At 38.8% G+C, this 12,965-nt stretch overlaps 1 protein-coding gene across 1 annotated transcript; it reads right to left on the reverse strand.

Moving 5' to 3' along the window:
* Window positions 1-1,801: 1,801 nt before the first annotated feature.
* On the reverse strand, window positions 1,802-11,339 carry LOC117488412 (sodium- and chloride-dependent GABA transporter 2-like). The gene is made up of 15 exons (XM_034137286.1): window positions 11,128-11,339; window positions 10,118-10,252; window positions 9,861-10,001; window positions 9,593-9,677; window positions 9,384-9,516; window positions 9,127-9,261; window positions 6,151-6,180; window positions 5,291-5,370; window positions 5,069-5,193; window positions 4,307-4,419; window positions 3,455-3,592; window positions 3,208-3,310; window positions 2,593-2,693; window positions 2,252-2,422; window positions 1,802-1,924 (listed from the first exon to the last, which is right to left on the reverse strand). The coding sequence occupies exons 1-15, from the start codon at window positions 11,327-11,329 to the stop codon at window positions 1,817-1,819; spliced, it is 1,800 nt and encodes a 599-aa protein (XP_033993177.1). The 5' UTR covers window positions 11,330-11,339; the 3' UTR covers window positions 1,802-1,816.
* Between the last annotated feature and the right edge of the window lie 1,626 nt (window positions 11,340-12,965).

The raw sequence follows: 12,965 nt of genomic DNA on the forward strand, positions 1-12,965 counted from the left end.
TCAACCTCACATTGCTAAATCGCATATATTCATGCACACATACAAACACACACATCCCCCCCCGCCCCCCCCCCTGCTGCCCCAGAAGAGCCAGGAGCTTGGAATGAGAGGAGGGAGCAAGCGGCACGTTAGCGGACGGAAAACCTGAGATGATAGATGGGGCGCATTGTGGCATTATGAATGAATTATACCTCCCAAATACCTTGAGCAGTGCAGACTGTCAGCCTGTATCTATACTAATCTGGGAGAAAATATAGCCGTTTCCACATTAAAGGGGGCTGGCAAAGAACGGGCCGCAGAATTAATTGAGCAATCAGGCCATTAGAAAGAACATCATACAGAGCGTGGTTTCTGATGTAGCAACATTTATCACTGCTGAACACAAATCTGCTTCCACCCCTGTATGTTCTTTCTTACTTTCTCTCTGGTAATGTGGCCCACATCTTCAAACAGATTAGGATTATTGTGACAAGACAAAGGTATCTTTTGTCTTTTTCCGTAGCCGTGTCAGTGCCTGCTGCATTTATCACGGTTGTCACACAGTCTTAAATCTTTCAGCTTGCACACCTTGTCCCATTTTTCTCCCAGCGGTTGGTCCGTGTTAAATTTGCAAAGAAAAGTACGTTATTGGAAAGTGTCCCTTGATAATTTGTAGGCCTGTCGGATACAAGTGCATCTGTTTGAATTTGTATTGTATACTTCAGTTTTATTTTTATCAGTTGGATCTTAACAAAATGTGATTCAGTTTTTCAGTTGCTGTGACATTTTAGCTCACAATTTGGTAGATGATGGTTTTATAGATGCTCAGTGATATTTAAAAGTATGATATCAATGTCAACAACCAGATAAAGAGGAGAGGAAATTAAAGAATATTCAATGTAAAATAACTATAGTAGGCTCAACTTTGTGTATTTACCTTAAAGTTAATTAATTTGCACTTTGTTCACATAACAGATAAATGTTGCATTTGTATTAAATTATAAAGCAATGTTTTACCTTTTTTTCCCCATCATTATTAATAATGACTTATTTGAATTATGGGAAACTAAATTGAGGTGCATCAGTTGTTTATAACAATAATGAGAATAATAATAATTTAGTATTTTGTATTGCATATAGATTAATGCCAGATGACAGCGAGATGCAGTCGATGCAGACATATATATATTTTTGTATTATTATTTTGTACATACCAACACTATCCCAATCTCCTGGGAAATGTAAATGATGCCGTGACATCATCCTTGTTGTATCATGCATTCTGTGGTACGTCAAAATAATGCAAAGCGCAAGATGTGTGTTGGTTTTTCTTTAGTTTAGGTCTTTAGGCTTCTTCTTTTTTCCCTCACAGTGAAAACAAACCGGCCAGCAACATGTTTGGTTATCATGCACCCTTATTCAAAATAAACCAACACACTGAAATGGAGATCTTTGATGATAATGTACATAGTATGAAGGAAGTTCTCTAAACTACTCAGACTGGATGGGACAGTGGATTTGTGATTTAATATCTAACATCTATCCCCCTCTGCTGGACACACTTGAGAACCGTGCCAGGCTGTCAGTGATTGTACTGTAGATGTTGTTGAACACATGTCATGTAACTTAATTTTGACCCACAGTGAACATAAAGGTGATACTGTACTTTGCCATCGTTGAAACAAAAAATATGTCAATGTTGATTCTAGCAAACACATATGAACAAGTACAAACAAACATTTAGCCACAAAATTGAGGTAGAGATTTCCTTGATTTAGTTTGTAACTGTTTAATCTGAGAGCATCAAATCTCCAATGTCTATGCCATGTTCTGGTTTTTAAGTTAAAGCATGCAGCTCTGTATCAGGAGGAGGGGTTTCTGGGTAAAGAGTCTTCTTTGGTGAAGAATGCAGATCGTACGCTGGAGTGCATAACGTTTTCAGTCTCTAAAAAAACAAAGAATTGCATGGGAAACATACATCAAAGCATAAACCATAAAATAACAGTAGCCCACACAAATGTGGCTTGTGTAATGGTTCAAATTGTGGTCAGTCCCTTCACATAGAACATATGTAACAACGTATTGACAGAGTATAGAAATAAATTAAAAGGAAAATAAAGTTTTGTTTAAAGGAACTTCAAAAGGAAGGGTTTGGATATAGATATATGTAGCTTTCAGGTATGTACATATTCAACAAATTGTTACACTTGTTAAACTTAAATAATACAATGCTAATTTCCTTTATTGAAGCTGGGTTGACACACTGACTAACCTGTCTCAGTGTTCCCGGGGTTACAGCCATACGATAGATAATCCACAGAGGAGTCAGGAGAACTGAAGACAAACCAAGACCCATCCCAATGGCAAAGCCCCACCAGGGGTACTCGTAGGTGCTGTTGTATTTCAGCGGGGTGAACTTGACCATAGAGAATATCAGGGTTCCCTGTGACAAAACAAGTGGAATAAAAAGAAAATCAGAGGAACAGCTTACGTTTTCATCAATGGATATATAAATATATTTATGTTATTGTCATTGTGATATTTTTCCAGTGAATGTCTTAAATTTGTCTTTGCGTCTAAACAGATACAACAATACTCAATACATTTACTTACAACACAGAGACATGGTGTGATGAACTTCCAACAATATTTCATAAGCGATGAGGGGTAGTAGCCAATCATTTCCTTTATATTGTCATAATAACGATCAGCACCTTGTAGTCAGGGAGTCATTCAAGAATATGATCAAACACTGGGATTCATCTACATCACGATATAAAAGGGCAAGGTCTGATGCCTGGCCACGTGCTCATGAGGAAAAGGGGGCAGAATTTCAGCACTACTACTGAGTCCATTACATTCCTGAGAACGGTCTCAAGTCTTTCTTCTTTTGGTCCAAGAGGAATGAAAGCTAAGTTAATGTGTAAGATAGTACTGGCCTCACAGATAGGCGGGAAATGTTCTGCCCTCCAGGCAGTTGTTCAAATGTTTTAATGGCTTTAGCAGTGCCCTCTGGTTACTTATGCAGTGCAGATGAAAAAAAACGTGATAAGTGAGTAAAATGAGCAAATATCAATACAATGCTTTGTTAACATGATTTGTAATATTTTACAGTATCACTGTTATTCATAATGGTATAGTTTTAGGGGCTAACATTACTTAACATATATATACTGTATGTCTGTTGGACTCCTAATTTTCCTTGCTTAAAATGATCTTGTTGCTTACCATATATCCATCCCACACAGACGCACTCCAAAATGGCAAAAATCATTAATGGTATTCCACTGCAAGCATAGTAATCAAACAGCAGAAATACATAAAGTCCTCCCTACAGCACATGACAGAGAAGACAGAAACAGGAACACAAAATAGATTGTTTTGTTAAATGCACAACATATTTAGCACGGAAAGAGAGACTTAATGGTACAGCCTTTAATTCTTAATGTTATAGATTAAAAAAGTAGACTCTCACCTCAGTCACCATAAACAGGCCAATAACAAAGGAAACACCACAGATGATCAACAGAAGTAGTTTACGTCGATGACCAATGAGAAAGAAGGATGGAAACATGTCTGATATGGCTGTCACCAGGCCTTCCAGATACACAAACTGTGGGTAAAAAATAAATGTCACATTTTATCTACACTGATTATAACAATTAAGTTTCTAGCCATTCTCAGGTCTTAAAGGTCTCCTATTATGCTATTTTTAGGCATATATTATGGGTCTCAGATATATAAAAATTATATAAAAAACATGTCTATGATGTGTTTTGCTCAAAATACCAAACAGATCATGCATTTTAGACATCCCTCATATCCCTCTTTTTCAGCCCTGTTAGAGAAGTGCTGATTCTGGGTCAGTAGCTGCTGGTTGTCTGACACTTGGTGAGTTCCCTTACACACCTCGGACACATATTTATGTATGAAATACATCAAAAAGTGCATTTTGCATGATAGGAGACCTTTAAGACTTTTGGAAATGTTTTAGTCTTCATGACTTCAACCAACAAGGCAGTGCATATTCTGTCCAAGCATTTACTGTAACTTAAGCCTGATTGCTTATATCTTTTATGTATTTGGATACTTAATATCTCTAGATCTAGATATCACAAGACACAACCATTGAAAATATCTTATGGAATATTTGCACATGAAAAGCAATACAAATCAATCAAAAGTAAAAGGAAATAGAGATATATTGATGTTGTCTTTTCATGCAGGAATTTAATTATAATTAAAGTATCAGGGGGGCTTATAACCAAATGTTATACAATTCTTATGTACAGTATATTTTAAATACAGCTGAATGTGAAAACTTTACCTCACTGTCCAATCCAAGAAGGATAATCATGATGAAGAAGAAGGCAGCCCAGAGTTGAGGTAAAGGCATCATGGATAAAGCCCGAGGGTAAGCAATGAATGCCAGGCCAGGACCTGCAAGTAGATAGCCAAATGTCTTAGGAATTAGTACACTTATAATTTCTATATATAGCACCTGATTTTAAGGTTGGAATTAGACCAGAACCTGCTTAGTTTGTGTCCAGTGAAATCTTTTATTTCTGGCCCCATGTACACCAGCTGGTATTCAGTAGATTGCAAAATGCAATCTAACCACGAGATGGCACTATCATACACACTGGTCGTAAAAAAGGTGATAATATTTCTGTGTTGTGTTTACAGCGAGTTTCTGCTGCCGCCAATGGGTCAAAATATCAGGTGCTGCAGGATTTGATTTATTAATAGATTTTATCTTGGATTATGTTTAGGAAATAAGGAATACATTTAGAGAGTAGAGGGTCCTCATAAGTACTTTACAGGTACAAGAATGATGTTCTTGTGAATTATAATTGAAAGAACCCTGCAGCACACATTGATGTGAGGTCCCACATGACATATGGGGACCAAAATCCAAGTGTTTCTTCTCACATGTTATTGTGAGACTTGAATTTGTTAAGTTGTGAATTATATATTTGTTCTCTTCATCTGAAAAAAACAAAACAATTTATTCATCACTTCATATTTTTCATAGGAACTCAACAAAGCTAATATACACCACAATGTTTTTCCTCAAACCATCCCATACCTGATTCAGCTACTGTTGAGATGTCAACACCCAATTCATGCGACATGAAGCCAAGAACAGAGAAGACTGCAAAGCCAGCAACAAAGCTGGTTAAACTGTTCAGTGCGCACAAGGCGAAAGTGTCTCTGGAAATTAAAAAGGCCGATTATCTATTTTATCCTGCATCAAATCAACCTTTTAATGTATAAAATGTACATACATAGAATATAATATTTTCCTTACTTGTAGCAGTTGTTGTTGTATTTGTTGTAGCTTCCCATTGCTTGCAAACAGCCTTCGCAAATGCCATAGGAGAATAATACCTGGCTCCCAGCCAGTGGTTGCGTTAGACTTTTTCGTTGTCTGTCATTTTGACGGACAGGATCGTAACATTTCCGTCATAATCCATTATTACCCGTCATTTTATTTTTCATGTTTTAATGATGAGACATATTTAATATTTATGTTTGGGTACTAAGCAGCAAATGTTCATTCATTCCTTTTTTTTATGATTCATACAGAACTTTTAAGGGCATGGAGAAAAAAAAAGATGAACAGAGACACCGACCGTGCGGTCACTTTTCATGTCAAAACGAATATGAATGATTTATTTTTCCTTGCCACTTGCTTGTCCCTCTGCTGCTGGCTGAACGTTGTCAGTTTTAGTCTTACTGGCTTGTCCTTCATCCTCCACTGCATCAATCCCTCTTCTTTCACCTCGTTTATCCACACCATCACAATTACTGGGCTTATTAAAAAAGCTTCGGACACTCAGCTGCCGTGACATTTTGCGATTGCTAAAGCCGGTTAAACAACGAGGAAATCAACGAGGTCAAATACAAGACTAGACAATAGCTACTTAATATGCACACACTCGCCACCAACTGGACAGGGGTGTGAATTACTAAATAATAGTTACAGTAGAGTACAGTAGATCGCCCTCAGTCGACCTGGCCATAAGGATGTAATATAATGTGGGCCGCTGGTGGACATTTTGGCGCTGTTCCGAGTTGTGTTCTAATCTGTCAAAATGACGGACTGCTTTCAGAGTTTTCCGTCATTCTTGGAAAAATTACGTCATAGACGGAAAATATTCGGTTAACGCGACCTCTGCTCCCAGCATCCATCCACACCTTAAATCAGTTAAATGTGCAGTGCCAGTGATTTTTAAATGCTTTTAAATATTGATACATATGATGTTTATACTTGTATAATATACAACTATACTTTGTTATACTGTGTACTTGGTTCAGCCATTTAGAATTCTACCTTTCTGTCCCTCTCTTAAGCCACATTTCCACTTCCATGCATGACTTAGAAACTCTCTAACACAATTTGTATCTTTCCTCCGGATGTACTCAGACTTTCCCACATGTCCTATCTGACTCCTACATCCTCCTGCTCACATGTTCCTCTTTCCCTATTACTCCCAATAGTATTTTCACCTTCTCCACCTTCTCATTGGCAGATCATCAATTTTGATGTGACCAGATGAAGGCGTTTTAAATAGTCTCTGTGTCTTTAAAATCTAAGATACATATTCCTAAATTCCTAAAAACATGATTTAAAACTTAAAATGTTTGTCATGATCCAATGGGAAAACATCATATTTCAGAATATCTCTGTTTTGACATCACAAGGACAGTCATTCGTTGAATACAGCATTCCAGGGTTTGTGAATCTTAGGGCAGGTACATCTGCATATAATCAGCATCAAATATAATAAAAAAAAACATATTTATAAATAGTGTGCCAACGGGGGAAAGCTTGTATAAAGAAAACATAATTGGTACCAAAACCAACCCCTGAGGTACACCAAACTTAAAGGGGACCTATCATGCAAAATGCACTTTTGTACGTCTTTTATACATGAATATGTGTCCCCGGTGTTCCAGGGAACTCACCAAGTGTCAGAAAACACAACCCTCTCTCTTTTCCTCCATACCCAAATCTCTAAAAACGGGGCTGCAACGGATCTGATACAGACCGATACAGATTTGAAATTCCTCTGACGTCAGGAACGAGGAGCTCCGCCTATATGGCCAACTCTCCACCTATCAGGGGAATGTGGGGTTGGGCCACGGCCGGCCATTGCCGCTCGAAAGCGCTGGAGACGCTGTAGTACATATGCCAGGCCTGTAAGTGGCGCTGTAGCCTGCCACAAAAGCAGCGAAGAAGACTTCCCGCGCATGGTTGTCATGGCTGCCCTTCTGTTTATTCTCCGCTGTGGCTCTTTTTCTCCCTCCCCGAGGCAAGCGTTTGCGCCTCCTGCTGCTGTAATTCAATGCAATCCCTCCCCGTCGAGGCAAGCACTGTAATTCTCTCCGGTAGTCCACCAGCAGATGACAAACACCCACCTCTCGCGTCGGGCCGAACCACGCCCCTTAGCTGTGATATAATGAGCATATACCACGGCCTGAAGTGAGCTATTGCTTTTATAAAACGGTTACCAAGTGTGGCAATATGAAAGAAAAATACACACTCTAATTTAAATAGTTTTATTAGTAAATAATGATGTTCAAAATAAAATAGTCCCTCCGTTGCCTTCTGCACGAAACATAGTGCGAGGTGGTTGCTATGCAACAACACTAACAGCTAGCGAACATATTAGACAGAGAGCGTTGATCAATAATTTGGCTATTTATTTACATTAATGTGTATGTTGCCGTTTATTGTGCACCCACTGAAAAACTGTCCAGCATCAGTAGAATGGCTTACGTGGTTACTTGTATAGGTTGAGGTTATTCTAGGCTGTTGCTTGGCGTGGCGAGAATATTGCTCCACTTTCTCCGGTCCCCGAGATTCGGCTTCCAGTAGCTCTGGAGAGAGCTTTCGCACCTGTGGCCACTAACGGTCATAATTTCTCTGCTTTCAAGACATTTTCTGCATCAGAAAGCTTTTGAATGGGGGTACTTTTCCAGTTGGTCTACCTGCTCTTCACGTAGCTCTGCATGTCGTCGTTTAGGTGCTTTTTTTCTGGAGATAGGCACTCCTCAATCCACTCCTCCATAGTAAGACCCCCCCGGAGGTCGAAGTTAATCTTAAATGTTTCCATCTTATGCTTTGTAAGTTTGTTTCGTAACGGAAGAAATGTAAATATATTTATGAAACGGACAAGTCAAATCAAGCTATCTGATTGGTCGATAGCGTTTTTGCGGACCTTTTTGATTACAGATTTGAAAACATCGTTGCTTGCTTTAAAAGTAGCACAATTCATTATGTCAAACTTTGGAAAGTATCTAGATATTCCTGCCCTAATGCCAAAGGAACTGCACACTGAATATGTTTTGCCGTTTGATGTCTATGTCTGGACCGCTGCGTAAAAAGGAGGGTTTCTGCCCCGTTACTTCTCCGCTGTTTTCTTGTCCCAGTCTGAAAAGCAAACTGCAAGCAGTTTGCTTTTCAGCCCAACTGTATACAGTTTTTCTCAGACGCGGAGGGATACTGACTTGTTGTGAAAAGTAACTACAATTCTACCCGTGGTATATGCTCAGTATATCACGGCTAAGAACCAATCAGATTGCTTCCTCCTTGATTTGACAGCTAACCTCCTATTAAAAAGCTGTGTCAAATGCTGCGTTAATGTCCAGAATTACAATGACTTGGCCATGCGATTAGGTGAGAGGCTGAATTACACAGATTGGTTGAAAATAAAAACAATTCATGGCTGCTCTGCCCACACCTTTGTACTGTGTCTTTAAGGAACCAAAAGTTTGTTGAGCTCTGGTGGGCTTTGAAGTGAATTCAACTTTGCAAAGTGAATTTAAAATAAATGGCACAACTTAGTACAAAAACGGCTTGCACACTTGTATGATGACCTTCCTTTTGAACTGATCACCTAGAGCCATCTGAAAGTGGCATGCTTATCTTCCATCTAGTGTCTCTAATCCAAGGGTAAAACCGGAGCTATTTAATATCAGCCTTTGGCTTCACAAGTAACATTTGCTAGTATGATTAACCAATATTTAGTTTTGGTCTAAGTTAAAGTCCATACATTTTAGTATTGCAAGTGTTAGCCAAGTATTGTTCTGTGCAGTGTGTCACTTACACATCACTCATTAGTCACACATAAACCTCACCTGAGGATCAGTCAGACGGGTCGGATCAGGATAAAGGTAATATCTAATTCCAGTTAAAGCTCCTGGCAATGTCAGCCCACGGATCAGCATCACAATCAACATCACAACTGGAAAAGTGGCTGTGACGTACACAACCTGAAAGAGGAGCACCAATACATACTGTTATTAATCATGGTCAATAAGCCCATTCATTTTTAGGTTTTAATTATAATTTTAGGTTTAAATTACCCATTTAATAATAAGCGTATACATCTCACCTTTCCTGTCGCCTTGATTCCTTTCCAGATACAGAAGTAACAGATGATCCAGCTTAGCAGAAGACATCCAGCCAGGTCCCAGCGGATACTGCCCATCTCTTCAATTCCTCCAGACAAGCCCAAGACTCTCCTCCTGAGTGCAAGAAGAAAGTTATGTCAAGAGACAATTTAGTGACTCTAAAAACTGTTTTGCGAATGTGAGTACTTACTGCCAGAATTCTTTCACTGATGATGTTGTGTTTTCATTGATGTGGCGATAAACTGAATCATTCTGTCCACAATCAATGCAGTTATCTTGAAGCGAAAGAGTAAAATGAAACAAGTTGACATTTTCAGAATATGCAACCATGTTGATATTAAGGGTTCTCCATACATAATTGAGCATGCCTATGATTACATTAATTGCCTCCATATGGCCACTCACAGTCATTCTGTACCTACATAAGGCCTTTGCACTAACATCAGTGCGATGTTTACCTGTGTTCCAGGTGTTGTTGCAGCTGGCCCAGGGGAGTACAGTGTGGAAGGAGGAGAAGAGGTAGAGGAAGGCCCAAGCCAGGATGACAATGTAATACACCACACTGTATAACAATGTAACTTGACTGCCGTAGCCTAAACCTTTGAAAAAAATAGAACTGCCATTTTAACATTTGATACACTAAAGTAATGTAACAATATACACATATTTCAAATACTTTGGCACTCTATGGAATATGTAGTTATGTTAGTAGTACCTCCAAATATGGGACATATTTTCCTCCAACATGTGATCCCACCCTGAGCCGTTAACTGCCCCAGAGACACCTCTAGAAAGAAGATGGGGATTCCACACGTGAACAGGAACACCACATAGGGGATCAGGAAAGCTCCTAAAAGGAAATAATGTATCCAAGTAATAAACTATAGTGACAAAAATACAAAGAATAAATGATTTAACCCTTTCACGCATAGAGGTCACTACAGTGGACAACTATTCAAAAGGTGTTTTTTTTTTATATGCATGGGTTTTGATGGCATAGTTGAACACCAGCCACTACATAGGAGCCTATTGCATCATCCCACACACTGCCACTCAGTGCCAAGTCAGTGTAAGTGCATGATACATTTCTCTAAACCACGATGGACGACAGAAAGCCAGATGGACCGAATCACTCGTCGATATCTTGCCAATCCTTTTATGGAAAGTGCCCCCTGCAGGTATAACAATGTTGGTGACATCAAGGAACAACTAAGGAATCATATAATTCATAAATTGTCAAAGTATTGATTTTATGTTTGCAGGAAATTATGATTGATCACCTGTCCACTAAAGTGGACGTCTCTAAAGTGTTACTGGCTATATTTCAACTACAATTCATACTGTTACTGCTATTGTTCTTGAAAATACTTAATCTGCAATATCTTTGTGGGCCGTAAATCAATATACTTACATTATTATAATGTTTTTAAGTTTGCACATCTTTATTTATCATTTTTTCAAAATGTACATGTCTTAAACTTAAACGCATACTGTCCACCTGAGTGGACATATAAAAAATCTTTTTTTCAAAATTTGAAAAAACTAGATATAAAAAAAATAAAGTTCAAATCTTGTTTTTCATGCCCCAAGGGCAATAAAAACACTTGGTAAAAAGATCCTGACTGAGGTTTTCATAATTCATGCATGAAAGGGTATACATTTTTCAGCTTTTACTTATCTAACTTACTCCTGGGCAGTACAATAAGATGTTTTAAATGCTCTTACCACCTCCATTTTTGAAGCACAGATATGGAAATCTCCAAACATTGCCCAGACCAATGATCTGTCCGGATACTGACAAAATGAACTCCCTCTTGTTGGCCCACTGACCTCTCTTTGCACTGTTAGACGGAGCATGATTTTGATTGTTTTCATCTTTCATTCTTATTTTATTCTTTAGATTCCCTGGATAACTTGCTGGCTCCATCAGGACACATCTGTTGAAATGTAAGTACACATATTCAGTTTAGCTGTTTTTTGGGCGTGTTATACTTAAAGGTAGGGTAGGTAAGTTTGAGAAACCGGCTCGAGATACACTTTTTGTTATATTCCATGGAATGCTCTTAACATCCCGATAGCAATGAACTAAAATAACTGGATGGCCTATCTGCCTGTCAGCCTTCCATCTGTGCACAAACTTATCTCGTGCCCTCATTGGTCATGTGCGCGTTTGTGTGTGTTGGAGGAGGGGCTCTGTAAGGAAGTGGCAGATTTTCTCCGGTTGTGTATTTTCAAATTCTAGCGATCTCGAGCCGGTTTCTCAAACTTCCCTACCCTACCTTTAATGTGCATGTTCAAAAGTATATTTTTGTGCAAAGTCTTCAGAACACTAAACACATCTAAAGCACCAGATTAGATCTTAGGGTAATGCTGTTTCTTATTGTTCATCTTAAATAGCTATGGTGCTGACCAATTAATTTGAAAGATTTGGTACCTTCAAGTTGATAGATGTAAAGGTATCAAAACCTTTTAAAGTGTTGATTCATCTTGCTAAATATGGTGTTGGTGCCTCTGTGAAACTCCGTTGATGTACATGCAAGTTCAACAGCCTGCGCTGCCTATCCCACAAATAATCTTTTCTAAAATTAATTATTACATTAGTTTTCACGGCTCGCCGGATTTGTTTGCTTTACTCTTTGTACTCATGAATTTGAAACAGGTCTAACGTGTAATTTAAATGCTCTGAGTGTCATTGGTGTTTCTTGGAACCAAGGTAGACACTATAGGTTTAACAAGCAGCTGCTCTTTGTGCTGAAAAAAAGGCCCAGGGACAGTGTTGCAGTGGAACACGGCCAAAACCAGAGGCGTCGGGTAATGAAGGTTAGAGAAGGTGAAGCCTTCCCTGAATTATTAGTCCTGTTTCTGTTGTGCACAACAATGTTCCCTAAACAGGCTACTGCTACGATCCATTATGTTTAGCGGCTCCAAATATCAGGCTGTAGTATAAGGCTACGTTTTTTATAATCAACACATTTAGTGAATGATGAGATAATAATAATGTATCACTGTCAGGGCACTAACTATGTCAGAAGGATCAGGGGGACGCGTTTAGAAACTGTAACAGCATGTCGTGTGTGGCGTACTAGCCTAACGTTACTCATAAAATGCTGCCTTAGAAACTTGTCTTTGTCTCATGAGCTGCATCAACACTGTCAGTTAGTGCCGCAGGGTCAACAAATATTTCTCAAGTTCTCTCATGTGCTGTGTGCCTAGGGCTGCATATTAGTCCGGCATTGTAGAATCTCATCTTTCTGTATCCTAGTAAGCTATTATATAATATTATTATTGCTGTTATTTGTGTCAAAATGCCTTAGCTCCTGCAAAAAACATCCAGTCCCCTGTCGCTCCAGTGCTGTCCCTTATTGGGTCAGCAGCTGCATTTAATTGCTGTTATAAACATAAAAACATCTTCTGTTCCGTTGTAAGATGTTGTAAGTAGTTGGTCAACAGCGACGTGCAGTCAGGGGAGGCAGAGCCTCACCTGTCATACTCCAATGTAACGGAAAAACAACTAAAGAAAAACTAAATAGTAATAATAATAAAATGTCTCCACTGATCTGTGT

The sequence above is a fragment of the Trematomus bernacchii genome, unplaced genomic scaffold (assembly GCF_902827165.1).
Source record: "Trematomus bernacchii unplaced genomic scaffold, fTreBer1.1, whole genome shotgun sequence".
Taxonomy (NCBI): domain Eukaryota; kingdom Metazoa; phylum Chordata; class Actinopteri; order Perciformes; family Nototheniidae; genus Trematomus; species Trematomus bernacchii.

Excerpts from the sequence above, each read along its gene's own strand:
- LOC117488412 (XM_034137286.1), bottom strand. The coding sequence starts at position 11,329 with ATGGAGCCAGCAAGTTATCCAGGGAATCTAAAGAATAAAATAAGAATG. Across the intron at positions 9,678-9,860 it reads CAACAACACCTGGAACACAG|ATAACTGCATTGATTGTGGA; the intron begins GTAAACATCGCA and ends TTTCGCTTCAAG. Across the intron at positions 3,593-4,306 it reads TTCTTGGATTGGACAGTGAG|TTTGTGTATCTGGAAGGCCT; the intron begins GTAAAGTTTTCA and ends TTTTACCCACAG.